At 33.8% G+C, this 15,920-nt stretch overlaps 1 protein-coding gene across 1 annotated transcript; it reads left to right on the forward strand.

The window, feature by feature from the left end:
* Positions 1-3,413: 3,413 nt before the first annotated feature.
* LOC105620301 lies at positions 3,414-5,504 on the forward strand. Its single transcript, XM_012201804.1, has 4 exons — positions 3,414-3,532; positions 3,630-3,828; positions 3,925-4,014; positions 5,172-5,504. Exons 1-4 carry the CDS (start codon positions 3,414-3,416, stop codon positions 5,502-5,504), a joined length of 741 nt encoding a protein of 246 aa, XP_012057194.1.
* The last annotated feature ends 10,416 nt before the right edge of the window (positions 5,505-15,920 follow it).

The following is a 15,920-nucleotide window of genomic DNA, read 5'->3' on the forward strand; positions in this document are numbered from 1 at the left end:
GGCGATGAGAAACCCAATAGAGATTACTGACGGATCAACAGAGAGTTGCGAACTCTCGTTCTGGTAATTGGAAAGTATTCAGTGGAGATGATACCTCCGGTGGCATTCTCTTCACTCTCGAATAATCTCAGCCGCGAATTAACCTTTCGTTCATGCTGTAACGTAAATTTCGGCCTAAAAATTTCCTCTTTTTACTTATCCGTTAAAAATGTGCAACTTGCGTTTCGCGCGAAAATCAAGATAAAGCGTTCATGAACGGTCACGACGAGCTACCGCTTAATGAATTAGCCTACTGAATTAGACAGTCATAACCACGGGACATTTGACTGACGCACCTGTCATCGCGGCGATCGTCAAAGAGGCTTCGGTCCATTTAATTGGGTCCTTGGTGAAGGACCCAATTAAATGGACCTCAAAGACCGCGATGTGAAGAAATTGGGAAGGGAATACAGCTGTCGCGTGAGCGCGTTACGACTTCTTTGAGATACTCTAATTAGATTCCGTCGGAGGACCCAAAGAGCAATTACCAAAGGCATCGTCGATGCCGCGTTACGCGAGCAGCAACCCGAATCTCTAAGTCTCACTTTGATCGAGTTTCGGTGGAAGGAATCGGATAAGGCAGAAGGTTGAGAGCACAGGGAGGCGTTGTGCGTCTTCGAAGATTCATGACACTTTCGAATGCGAGTATGTGCTAAACGGAAACCGAATGCGAGATATTTTTACGACGCGGTGATATGTGCGCTTTCGTCGCTTTACATTACTCGTTAAGTATATGCAGACCACACGGTCAATGAGATACAATTTTTGCGAGTGCATTATCCGGTACAGTTTGCCATCAATAATTATACACAGAAAGAAAGATTTTGCTGAAATATCTAAATGTTAAGATTGAAAAGAATTGTTTAGGATTATTAAAATAATTATGTAAAATATTTAAAAATAATAAATATCAAAGTGTCTTTAATAAAGACTCCAATTACTGGCGAAGGTTAAATACTTTAGCAAAACTGTTTGTTCCATGTAAGAATGTATTGTGAGTGAAGGTGTGAGAATGTATTGATTTATTGTAATTTCTATGTAACTTAACATACAGAATAATATGGGAGGAATCAAGGCAAAATATTTAAAATTCCTTAAGACGCTCATAATTATGCCGGACGTCTCCGGATAAAAAAAAAATCTTCTTAAAAAAAAAGCGGACAGGAAATTTTAATCGGGATGCATTAACGAACTAAAATTCCACTAATCAAGTTACGAGAGAGCTATGAGATTTGGCGAGATGCTTCCCGTCGTCTTATCCTATCAACGCAACGATTATCGTCGAATCTATTCCGAACGAATCTACACTGATCGCGAAAGATTGCTTGATGTAAGTACCAAAGATGCAACATGATACCGTGAACTCCTTCAGCGAGCCCTCCAAGGTGTGACGCAGTGACACCGAAAAGACGTCATCGACATTGCAGCGACGGTTGCCGCATCGAATATCTCGGATTACATAAACCTAAATAATCCCGTGAGTCATTCTAATTCTGTCCGGTGGGATTGCACCGCTTTCCATCATTCGTCAATGTTCGTCTCTCCCGCTTCTCTACCTATCTATCCAACTCTTAACTCTTCCCCTCTTTGCACATTTTCAGCTTTCATCCTACCCCGTTCCCATCCCGCCGTCTGTCTGGCGTACAAATAGCTGCGACGCGTGTGTCGTCTCTCGCACACACGATGGCCCACTTTTCCACGTGGGTCCCGAAATTAGAGAGTGCCCGACGAGAGCGCCGTTTGCCTATTCATTTTCGTCGCGGCCAACGCGCTGATTTCCTGACATCTTTCCCAAATGGCACGCTCGGTACTATCTAATTAAAAGCTCCCTAGAGAGAGCAATAGAATAGAGAAACTTTCACGCCTTTTGTCCCGCGTCGGCAAAATGCGCGTAAAATATCAACAATTGCATTGCTCGCGTATCTGACAGTAATGTTAGATATTTAAAAAAGTTCACAATGTGGATCGCGGATATTTTTAACTATAAGATAGAAGGAGAGAAAAAGAAAGAGAGATAATCATTAACTAAAGAAAGATATTCATTAATAGTCTAGGACAAGCACTCTAAGAATATAAAAGACAAATAAAAATAAAAATGAAAAAAAATAACGAAATAATAATTCAAAATAAAAACGAAAAATACGCAAAATCAAAATTAATAAGGATACAAATTATGTATAAGAATTGAAAAGGTAACAGAAAAAGTTAACGTAAGTAAAGTCAAAAACTAATTCCAGAAACTAGTCCAAACCAGCCCTTGCTGTCGGGCATATAACGGAAGAGCTCACACTTGAATGCAGAAAGAGAAAGAGAGAGAAAGAGAAAAGAGGAAACATAAAACGTTTCTGATTCACGGTGTTCAACCTTTGAAATAGGTGAAATATTGAATGAATTGGTTAATTAAGAAAGATTACCGTTCATTATGCAACGCGACACGAAGACTGCTACAATGTTGTTCCGTCGTGTATTTTTGACCATGGCCGACATGAGCTTCCCTTTTCCGGCGGGAAACAATCATTGAGAAAAAATGATTTTTTTGGCCCGGTCAAAGAATACATAAACAACGAAATGTCCGTGCACGCTATATTGCGTGTCGATGCAAAAATGCAGCGATGACTGGACGCTAAATACATTGCACGATTTAACGATAATGCGACCGACCATATTTCGTTCGATATACAATTGCGTCGGTGTAACTACGATCGTCGGATTCACTAACTGTCCCAGATATTTCTATTCACGGTCCATTTTCACGAGACAACGATGATCAACCACGTGTCACGGCCTCGTGTGCGAGGTCGCAAGTAATGGGAATCGTTACGCTTTAGCTGCAACTTCAGCGCAGTCAGGGCCGCAAGCAACCAGTCGCGAATAAAAAAAAAAGATAAAATGGAGAGACAGTCAGATTGAAGACTCGTTTCAACGTCGATTAACTTTAACCTTACACAACCTTACATCGAAATCAAACTCTACTTTTTTGAACAAGTTGAAGGAGAAAAAGAGTACAGTGAAATTATGAGTTAAAACCAAACGAGGTCGATGAAATCGTGCAATAAATTGCGCTATCAAATTCGGAATTACCAAATTATAGTCCAAGTAATCTAAATTACAAGAGAAACAAAACTTATTGTTAACTATTCAAACTCAGCATTAAATGACGTTCATAAACGATTCTTGATTTTTTAAGCCAGATCATTCAATAGAACTTTCAGTATAAAATTATTTTAAAACGAATGTAACGGAACATTAAATCATACTTTTAAAAGGAATGAGTTCAAATACATCCCTGGCGCGTTTTATCAGATTCACACATTGGTATAAAAGTACCGACTCGGCGCTATTCGAGAGAAATTGCTAAACAGTCGCGTGCAACGATGACGAGAATGGTATTAGTCGTGATGTTAATACTCTTTTCAATCTCCAGTGTAAACTTCGTCGATTCTCTGCAGGAGAGCCTAGGAAAATTTCTGGGGGTCTTTGGCGCGAAACAACAGTATAGAATTATTCATATTGCTATTCTTAACGCAAAAGAAAAGAAAGAATATTTTATCACCTATTTCACTGTATAACGACATGATTTTCCTTTTCAGAGTACGGATATCCGAATTGCTAAATCAGTTGTGCAATCAATCGCAGGGTTCCAACCTGACGATACGTGACGCTTGTTACGGTTGCTTCTATCGTGCCAGCATCTTACCACAGGGTTACTCCATGTTAGTAGCCATGTCCACGTGTGCCAACACTTATCTCAACAACACCAGCTACGGTCATTGTCAGGCCTATTTGCAAGTATGTGAAACTGTTCATTCATCTTATTCTCTAATATATACGTTTCGTAATTTTCCTACAAATTTTACAATTCGTTACGTCCCGATTTTTCTCTAGAATATGACCAGTATGCCCGATGCACGAAGCCCTACGATAATATATTGCTCATTCTTAGAATGCATTCGTCAAGTCAATAAGAACAGTTTGGTAAGATTGAACTCTGAACTAATAGCTATTAGTCGCGTTACTCGATACGCTATTCTACGATTGCCTCTCCCTGTGCTTCACCACAACGTGGTGAAGCCTCCTTATGAAATGCTATTCATTTTATTTTTCTGCTCATATTACGCACGTTATACGCACGCATCCACGAATATCTTTATTTCTTTGGTACTAATATGTACATACAATCTAATATTTAGAAAAGAGCCATAAAATATATTTACACTGTTAGATATCAAAGACAACCCAATTCTTTGAATTAAATAACATTTCGTTATTTTTAACTTCCATATATGTCACAGTGTAAATCAATCTATTTCTATGGTTGAATTGCTTCAAAATAGACAACGTCCATATTAACATAAGCATTTAATAAATAATAAACTAAGTTTGCATCAAATTGAATATACATTCTCATTAAATTGTTTAACTCCATTGTTTTATTCAGATTAGCAATATATTAGATAGAAGCAATGATCAATAGACATGATAAAAATAGTTCAAATTGGGTATAACTTGACTTTATGAATTTAACAATGTAATATATTATTTCTCAATAATTTTAAACTCTTGCTTATTAACCAATTTTTCATTTATCTATATTTTTGATACTCAATAATATTAAAAATTATGATATAAATATTGTAAATACTATAAATAAATAATAAAAAAACACCTATTATAAATATTATCTAGGCTATAGTCGCAAGAGGTGTGCCACTGTTGCGAGGAGCAGCATGGCAAATTGAGCAGCGGAATTTTTTTAAATTTTTGAAATTTCTACGGAGGGGCGTCTGCATAGTAAGAGAAACTATAACTACTACGACCAGTCCAGTTAGTCCATCCATTGATCCGCGCCAGGATCTTCATATCTAATCTTCATATTTTCGAGATGATATAACTTTCTTCCTCGTTGGAAATGCACCGATATCTCTGCGATAATCCTGAAATGTTTCGCGCACGATTCTCCGCGAATTCTGTAAATTATCTGTATTATATATGTATATATATATATATATATATATATATTATACAATTCTCTCTCTGCACGATGAGTACACTTAACCGGATTCAAATTGCAAAATCTGACGCGAGAGTGCGACGAGCGCAACGAATTCTCCATTGATGAATACTTTTCGTAGCTCAGGGAATGCGTTCGCGAAGCTTCAACAGTGTTCCCTAACATCAAGAATACCTACATCAATCTTACGAACACGCAGCTTGTGCAAATATTCATCAACACCACCACCTGTGTGCTGGCGAAAATTCGTTGTTCCTACGTGAATCCGGTGACCGGTGAGCTCCAGGACAGTGACATAGTCAACAAGTTGCATCTACCTTCACTGAACGCCTTGCTAGTCAACACCGACTACGACATCAGCATCGTGCAGCTGCCGTTCCGTTCCGGCAGCGTCGATGTGTGCACTAAGTATAGAAACGTCGAGCAAGCGACTTGGCCCAGTGTCGTGTGTTAATTTACAAACAGAAATTATATCCAGCCAAGAGAGGCAGCCGGTATCCACGACGCTAAATGACGCGCGGGATGATTTTACCAAGCAACCGTTGCAGAATGAGATTACCGTGTGCCGTTGTTCCTAATAAAGATTTGTTTCTGTTGGCGCTAACATTTCGATCATTTCTACCTCCTGGTTTCGCAGCTATTAATACTAACGCACAGCGGTTAAACGGCACGTGCCAAGGAACAACACATCCGCATTCTTAAGCAATGTCTTTTCCAAGAGTTGTTTGAATTCTGGTTCGTGAAGAAAACAAATTTGGTTGGATATACTCAGTTCGCATAGTGCTCATTAAAACGTTGTACACAAATTGATATAAAGGTATCTATTTAATATATAAATACACGAAAAAAACAGTTTTGCTAAAACATCTAAAAATTTAGTTATATATAAATTTAAAAATAGATTTTATTGAACCAAAATAATTATGTAGGACATTCAAGTTGATTGCTAGAATATAAAGACTTTTTATACAGTATATATATTTTTATACAGTATATATATTTAAGTATATAATAACTTTAATAAATCCTACATAATAAATTCTACATAATAACTTTAATAGTTCAAAATTATTTTAAAATCTACATCTACATATATAGCTAAATTGTTAGATTCTTTTACTTCAACAATATCGTTTTTTTCATATACAAGTTAAATCGTGAAATTGTTAATGCATTTTATTGTACTGTTCGATAAAATATTTATATAATATTTGCACTTATCTTTTTATTTTGCATACTTTACACTTTATCATAAATTTCGTTTACAACTCAGCTCGATTTACACCGAATATATTAATACAACATCGATTTATGAAACTTGCCAATCACAGTCATTCCATTCTTCAGAAAATAAGCTATAGATTGGCCAATTTCATAACGTCGATGTTATAACTTTGGCGTAAATCGAGCCATGTAAACATAGTCGTGTAGCGATCATGTAATAATAAACTTTTTTTTTCTTAAATGGAAATATGAAAAGTGAACATTTTTATCATTAAAAGTAATGAAGAAATTTTTCACGTTTCTGCCTTAGAGAAAAAGTTACATAATCGGTTACTCAGATCAGTACAATGGCTTTAATATACCTACACATGGAAAAAAAATTAATTGGGTGGTACAGCAAACCTATAATTTACTACGCAAATTCAACATCTAAGAAGATTTGATGGTTTAACAATTCAACATCTAAGAAGATTTGGTGGTTTAACAAATCATCTTATTCAGCTGTCAATTTTGCTATTTTAACATAGAAAATTGACTGTCTGTATATTACGACTCTAGATTTGCTGAATCAGTGAAGTTTTTAGCTGTTTTTTTCCGTACATTAATACGAACTAATTCAACTAATTGAATTCTAAAAGAATTTATGAAATCACAGAAAAGACTGATAATTTTACAGCTATATAGCGGTGCATAAGAAAAACATAAGCAGTAAGTAGATCAACATTTTTTTTATTTACTATTGCTTGCGCTATTGCTTTTAGCATCTATACATACAATGAAATTTTAAAATATTAAATTTAAACTTTAATTAAGCCTTAAAGCTGTAAGAAATTGCAGACCAATCATAGTCGATTGTTCTTCACAGTCGTCGACTATGATTGGTTAATTTCTTATGTCTTAAAACATAAAGTTTAAACTTTACGCCTCAAAACTTATTGTAAACGCTGTTTTCTTAATTGTGATGAACCGATTCACTGCTTATATCTTACTGTTTACATTTTTGTACGTATTACCAGGTAAAAGATCGTCTACAACGGAAACAGTAAGCTGTAAGAAATTGACCAATCACAGTCGAATATAAGAAGAATAATCGACTATGATTTGTTAATTTCTTATAGCTTACTACTTCCATTGTAGATAACCTTTAAGGCATCTCACTGAACTTCGATAATGTCACGGCAGTTAAACGACATGAGAAGACACTAATAGCGATGAAAAATCGAATGAAATCATTCAAGTTTGCAAGATACGTAGCATCGTTTGAAAGAAGCGACTTTTGTTTAGCAGGAATATTCTCTTCGCGACAATAAAAGAACGTTATATATACGTTGAATACGTTAGATAAGATGTGTGCACATAAAAGGCACCGCGCGTGATGCATATTATTTTTTCGCGAGAGGAAAGTTTCTTTTATATCCGCGCACGCGAGCGAGCGAGTTTCCATCTCAGAGATCACGCCGCGAGTATTTTCCGTAACTTTTTCGCAGACGCAATCCACGTCGAATCCCGCGGGCGAAAAAAAGGAACCGATACCGCGTAATCTCCTCGTCACCCTCTCACTGCTGCTTCCTTGTCGTTTCTCAAATCGTGCCTCATCGTTCTCTCGTGACTGTGCCGATACACAAGGTAAGACGTGCCGATGCTTGACGAGAACTCGTCATGCAAACAACTTCATAACGACTTCGGCCATCGAGCGTGAAAATTCGCAAATATAAACTCGCCCGGGGATGCAACGCCGCGATGTCGGGCCGCCGTTACGTAAATTTTTATTTATTTTCGTCAGAACGGCGGATGCGAAAAATGCAAATAAACGCGGGAAGATTCGCGGGAAGAAGAAGAATCGACGGTCGAGAGTAAAATTTCCTTCAACATTTAGAATAAGCGAAGGCTTACCTGTGAAACTTCTCTCTCGGCGCGCTTCAAGTTTTCGCGAAATAGAATTCACAGTACAAAACCGTGGCAAGCAAATATTTAAATGATGCTGCTACGATTTCGAGAGTTGTCCATTACGTAGGCGCACGAGAATGCTCTTTCGTTTAAAATGTGTTCACGTGTGGGCGAACGGCGCGGTAGCTTCGCGAAGCGAATGCAATGGGCTCCATTTGTGGTATCGATTACACGATGGGTCGCCCCGTATGCATCTGCGTACTTACGCGAACAAGAGAAAGAGAGAGAGAGAGAGAGAGAGAGAGAGAGAGAAGAAAAGAGAGAGGGACAAATAAAAAATAAATAAAAGGCGTAGATAAACCGAAGGAGAGGAAGGGATCGCTCCATTGCGCAGAGACGACGCTCCACTTAGCATCTCTTCCTCGAAATAATTTGAAATATGCAAATACAATTGGTGCACACATTTGCGTGCGACGCGAGAGTGCGTACACTCCGGCGAATGTGTATCGCGAAGAAGAAGAGAAGGCTGGGAGAGACGACGAAGACCGCGCGGGTATTCGAGTGGTTCACGGTTCAGTTCTCTCAGAGTCAATCTAACTTAACATGCAGATGCAATACGTGGAATCGAGATGTACAGCGGAGCAAGGAAAATTCTGAGTCATTCCTGGCATCGCTGTCCTTTCCACATCTTCTCGTCTTTATCATAACGTAGCACTTTTCTGACCGATAGCTGCAGTTATTAAGTTACTTATCAGATATTAGACTAAAACTACATGCATTTAGTACTTGAGATAAATTTGAAATTTTAGAACAAAGAGCGCAATATCCAATAATTATAATATATAGTGTAGAAAAATGTAAGCAGAAAGCAAGTCAACATTTTTTATTTACTACCATTTCCGTTCTTCACTATGATTCGCTTATTACTTACACCTTGCTGCTTATGTTTTTCTGTGTGCCATATAAATTATGATATATAAAAAAAGAATGGTTTTGCTAAAGTATTTAAAAACTTAACAAGCTATAATAATAATAATTTTAATAATAATTTTGTTTAAATCATTAAAATAATTATGTAAAACGTTTGAATGTTGATAACAATATTGCAAAAATCAGTTTAAATTCAGTTTAAGCATCTTATATTTTTATAATAAATCAAACAAAATTTTCAGATCTGCATATTTATCTCTTTAAATTCTTTGTAATAGAAATTAATCTTACTCTTAAATATTAAAAATTAAGCTACTCTTTTTCATGATTGATTTAATTTTTACTCTTCAGAATGAGATTCTAAAAGTTTTAGAAAGTAAATTTTTATATTTAACAAAACCCTTAGTAAAGCTGTTGTTTCCGCATACACATAGAAAAATATTATTCTATTGATAAGAAAAGTGATTACTCAATTTATTTTGTTCCTTTTAAATAACAGTTATTTTTAACAAAGAATTGTCTTCATAATAATCTTAAAATATACTTAAAAATTTCAGAAAAACTTATTATTATTAACTCAAAATAAGAATTTATGTTCTTTTGAGGAATTATAAAATTAATTGAAGAAATAATTTTAATAATATAAGCAAATCAAATTTGTTTTAATTTAATAATTTTGATTAAAAGTATTTTGATTAAAGTATTAAACTAAGATTGAGACATATATTTTGAATAAATTTGATGTTTGTGACAAATTTATGATATCCCTGTTAAGCTAGCCCCCCCCCCCCCATTAATGATAAATTATTTATTATTATTTATGATACATAGATACATTTATTATTTATTATTATACATAGATTTACGGATAAATAAACTTTTAAAATACCTGAAACAATTATTACTTACATACAATATGTATTTTTCTGTGTAGCGTTATGATTTTTAATAAAAACTATGCAAAATTTAAAAAAGATAGCATACAAGTGATATCTAAAATTTATGCATATCGATAGCTAGAATTTTTTTATTTCCACTCAACAAAATATTAAATACAAAAACAAAATATTAAATACAATAATATTCTTCTTTCAAGAAGAGTACACTCGGGCATATATACATATATATATTAATGTTGAACAACCCCCAAGCTTTCTCTTGACAAAATTCAATGTATACAAACGACACTCGTATATCAATTAAAAATACAAGAAAAATATATCAAGAAATATTCATCGAGAGATTAATTCTATGGTACTCGAGTACGAGAGCTTAGCGAATTTCGCTTTTCAGACACAAATACGATTCATTGAGAATTAAACGCGGGAACATCAAGGCATATCTAATCCACAATTTATACAAATTCCCTTCTTAAATTCCGCGTAGTCTTTCGCGAGAGCATGCTATATCTTGCGATACAATACATTAATCATCGTAATAAATGACGAAACTAAGCCGCGACTCTTTCGAGAATATTATCAGAAACCCAGAGACCTTTCTTTCAGACAGGGAATACCTCTCGAACCGACATCCGCTTTCGAATTTGAAGTAGGTCAGGTCGATTACGAACACCCCGTATGCCTCGGAGTGTGCATCGCTATTTTCAGCCGATCATCGCTAGGAATGCATCAGCGCGGGGAATCATCGACAGATCCGTCCTGTGACAATCACCGTACGACCTCGTTTTCGAGAAACCAACATCGATGACGCCGCCGACATTTTACGAGAATGAATCATGCGAAACACAAACGGCGATTGCGCAAGCGGCGTCATCATTGAGTGCGGAGGCGTCGGCAAACGTACGAGCGTAAACAGCGTCTCAATATAGTGAGATATAAATCGATTCCGATAAATAGATAAAGAGAAAGACAAAATAGGTCTTTCCATTTAATGACACAAGTCGATATTAAATATCTCGTTCTATCTTTCTCGATATTCCATAAAGATACACTAAAAAAAAAAAGAAAATATTTGCAAACAAACGTTATACATGACATTTTCTTCAATATTTACTCTTCTGTAAAATATATCTCATCACTCGTACACTGTCATAAGATTAAAAGAGTAACCCAATCCCTTAAGTTAAATAACAATTTATTTTAACTTTCATGTTGTGTGTTAAAATGTAAATTAATCCTTTCGTGGTTAGTTTCAATGTAAACAATGTTTACATTAACGTTCTCTAAAAATAAATCAGTGTATTATTATTGACTTCAGTGCTATAACTGATGCAATCATCAGCGAATATTTAAATGATACACTGGGCTGCGTTCAGGAATTACGCCTAGATAACTCTAGGGTGCATTTTTGCATATATATATATACGTAACGTAATCTATAGCTTAGAGTTATCTGGGCGTAATTCCTGAATACAACCCTGATGTATTCACTTTTATGCATTTCAATCTGCAAAAAAATATAACTTCTAAAAATAAATCAGTGTATTATTACTGAAAAACAGTAAAGATTTATTGACTTTTAAATATAGTACTTTTAAGTATAATACTGAAATTATTGATTCACTTTTAGATTTAGTATTTTATGTATTTAATAAATAATAAATTAAATTTGGGTTAAATTTAATATTTTTTTTTTAAGTTAAATTGTTTAAATTAAATTATTTTGATTAAATTAATAATATAGAGTAAGAGCAGTGATAACATATAACATACACAAAGGATTAAAAATAAAATACTCAAATTGAATATAATTTATTAGTATAAAAAAATAAAATAGATAGTTTATTGGCTAGAAATAAAATTTTATTTTACCGTATTTAAATAAATTTATATTTCACAAATAAATTTTTAAGTATCTTTCTCTCAATGCACTTGTATCACCAAACTGAAAACACTCAAAAACATGTCGAACATTAAAGACAGAGTAAGAAGAAAAAAATAAACCGATAGAAGAACATGATTCACGTCATCGAAGAATGGTTCTCATATACATGTGAAATCAAGACATTCAGCTGACAACTCATCACGTTTTCATCTGTTCCAATTCGTACGTTCCTTCCTGAAGTAATAATGAGAAAAAATATCGAAGCACTTCGATTCGAGCAAGTCCCTTCTCTCTCCTCTTTGAGCGTAGGCGAGGATGCACATATATACGGAGTTCGAGGCTTCAATTTGAAACCTTTACGATTTCAAAACTTGGGATTAACAAATTATCACGTAGTGATTAAAAAAAATTCAGTAAATTCAGTAGGAGTCGGGTATGCGTTAGTATTGAAACAGAGTTGTATGAATTCGAGACTATTTTACTGGAGGAAATTAACTAGCCGCGTCGGAAGGGCATTAAAATGTAATTTAGTATTTCATAACGCGAATGATACTCTGATATAGCTGAGATTCCGGCGCAACAATAAAAGAGAAATTGTCGACTGTTAATCGAAAAGCATCTCGAGTTGAGCTCGTTCCAAGAACACAATTTTCTGTAATCCATATTCTACATCACATAATCACGATGTAATCTCTCATAACTTAGCGTGACTGCTTGAAATAACGTACCACTTCCGGCGCACTTTTATCCCATTCTTTTAACGACGTGAAACGTGTATTTGCTATTCTTCAATATAAAATATCTTCTCATACAACAACCTAGATAAGATTCATTCAGATAAAATCAATGAAGAACGTAAAATTTAAAGATAATAGCGCACAAATAAAAGAAAATTCATGAATCGTAAATCGCAATTCAACGGATCTCATCTCGACGACCACAGATGATTCGAAACGCGATTTTCCTCCCTACATGATGATTTCATGTCGTATCGTCAAACGGAAAAGGATAATCTGTCCATCGAAATGATGTCAACCACGGAAAAACAATTTCATCCTCGATAAATCTACTTACAATGGAGTAATAATGGAATGTACATGAATATAATAACGATATATTAGAAAATATTTACACTGAGAAAAAAATGCTATTGATTCAATTAAAGTTTATATTACGGGCTATTACTAACAATAATTAATTCCTGTATAATATTCTCGAGGCTTCCACGGGTATATAAAGATTCCTGTATATTTCCTGATTAATTCCTGTATATTTTTATTGACATAAAGGCCTTGATTATTGAAATAATAATTTATGCTTTTATTATATGTCGATAAAAATATACATGAATTAATCACTTATGTTAGTGACAGCCCGTACTATAGACTTTAATTGATTCAATAGCATTTTTTCTCAGTGCAGTCAAAATATATTCTCAGTGGGTATAACAATATAAAACATAAATAATAAAACGAGTCATGTGAACGAAAATTCTGTTATCGTAACTGAATTTTAACTAAATGTTAAATACTTCAGCAAAAAACAATACTTTCCATGTAGATTTAACTATAAATGTCTAATTTGTACCTTCCTATTTAAAACTATAATACACCAGAATTCTAATTAATGCAACAAAACCTTTTTTTCATTGTAGGACAGAATATTACTACATTGAAAAAGTAATAATAATGGTCCAATGACAGTCTAGTAGTAATCAGGTCTAATGATAGTTACTAAGATTTTGGCGAAATAATTTCAATCAATATTCGGTTAATATAATCAAAGCCAATTAACTGTTAATTTTATTTTTCTAAATATTTAGTAAAACAATTACTACTATTACTATTATTATGTAATATTTACTAAATATTACACCAATGTGATAAAAAAAATACATTTAATAGCTATTACCAGGCTTTTCCTCAGTATATATATATAGGCAATAGCGATGATCACATGCAAAAATATACCTTTATATCGGCTGATCTCGTCGAAAAATGCTGATGACGATCACTCGTCCTGCACGCGATCTCACGACCTGGATGCGACCGACTATTTTCTCCGACCTTTACCTAAATCCGTGCTCATTTCTTTAGTAATTACAGGACCTATGCTTCACGTTTATCAAACCTTGTAGTTATATCTTCTTATCACTCCAAACGTCAAACGTTTAAAAAGACTTAATGATACATACTTACTCGAATAACGCTCAAAATAATTAATAAATTAAATGTAGAATTTTCTCTCCAGGTAAATTATTATAATAAAAATAATAATCTATTAAAAATAATTTTTACATATCATAATAATTCAAATAATTACAAAACTGTTACCTGTTTTTTACTTTTTCATTGCTTATTGATTTCTTTTAATTAACTTAATGCCACTGTTTTCACACCAATGTCCATTTTTATCAATGTAGATTAATTTTAATCTCGATTAAATTTACTTTTTATTTTTTCCTAATTTTTAGAAGAACTAGAAAAATATTAAAAAACAAATTAAATCAGATTAAGTTAATTTACACACTGAAAAAAAATATAGTCAATTTTAATAAATATTTAGTGAATACCAACTAACTACCAACTAAATATTTATTAAATATAAAGATATATTTATTTGATACAAGAAATGTTAATTTGATTTAACAATCTTTTTTTATTGAACAAGTATTTACTTATTGTAAGTAAATATTTAGTTGGCAGTATTGAACTAAATATTTATTAAAATTAATTATATTTTTTTCTCAGTGCATCAATAGAAATGGATATAAATTGTCATAAAATCATCTATTAAATTCCATTATGTCAACCGTAATTTTTCACATAGATTTAAAAACAATATTAAATAATTTTGCAAAAGTTGAATTCGATGATTGTGGCGGCATCTACGAGGAACTTCGCGAAATGCAATTCGCGCCGAGATTCTAAAATTATTCGCGCCTGTATTCGAATTATTTTGATCGAACTGATTTCGAGTGAAGCCTCGGATAAACCGGAAATCTTGCGGGATAGCTCGCAGACATTTGTCTAACGTGGTCACGCAATTTGTCTCTTAATGGCAACCCGGAAATCCCGTACGTTTCACCGAAGTAAACTAACTGCAATTTCTAATCCAGCTATACCGGAGCCGATGTTTTAAATCGACTGCGATAAATCACTCCGTACCGATTTTCCCTCGAGCCGTATAACTACATTGCGGTTCTACGATAGCAAATGCATTCTACGGTGAGTATTTTACGGCGTCTCCGAAGAAACTACCAAGGAATTTAATCACAATATTTGCTTGGATAAGAAAATCTTAAGAAATGAGAGCCATTCTAGAATTTCAGAAACTAATAAATTAAATTCAATCTAAAATGGATTAATTCTGATTTACTGTCAATGTTATGTTCCGAGAAAAATCGAAGCGAAAATTTGTATACAAAAACAAAATCATATACGAAGATAGAAAAATAAATTACATATGTTCATAATTTTCCTTACTGTGCTGCATTCTTTTTCTAATTTAATTGATTAAATATCAATTTAATCTCGATAATTCAAGACACGTTTCAGATAATCGAAAAAGAAAAATAAGAAGATGCAATTATATTTATTCTTTTATGATTTCAGCTACGCAATCATTCTTTCTAATTATTCCCACAGTGATCAATCGACCGTTACACTCCTATTAATCGATGGGTCAATTGATCCGAATTAAGGCGGCGCCCAACAGATTCAAATTAAGATCAATATCTTAGACTGTGAATTGCAATATTACTGCGATACCGGCTAATCGTAAATTTTCAAACGATACACGGAAAGAACAGTTTTGCTGAAATATCTAAAATTTTAGATACAAATCAGTGAAAATATAATTTTGTTGGACCATCATCATAATTATATAGGATGTTCAAGCTGGTTATTAGAATGTCAAAACATTTTCCAGCATTGTTCATCAAGCTTCAGAATTCTACAAAATTATATTACCAGTTCAACAAAATTATTTTCCAGATCTCTATTTAAATTGTTAAATACTTCAGTAAAATCATTCTTTGCACAAA

Source organism: Atta cephalotes (assembly GCF_000143395.1).
Source record: "Atta cephalotes unplaced genomic scaffold scaffold00025, whole genome shotgun sequence".
Lineage (NCBI taxonomy): Eukaryota > Metazoa > Arthropoda > Insecta > Hymenoptera > Formicidae > Atta > Atta cephalotes.

Coding starts and splice junctions, on each gene's coding strand:
- LOC105620301 (XM_012201804.1), top strand. CDS start 3,414: ATGACGAGAATGGTATTAGTCGTGATGTTAATACTCTTTTCAATCTCC. Junction 3,533..3,629: donor GTCTTTGGCGCGAAACAACA/GTATAGAATTAT, acceptor TTTCCTTTTCAG/AGTACGGATATCCGAATTGC. Junction 3,829..3,924: donor ATTGTCAGGCCTATTTGCAA/GTATGTGAAACT, acceptor ATTTTTCTCTAG/AATATGACCAGTATGCCCGA.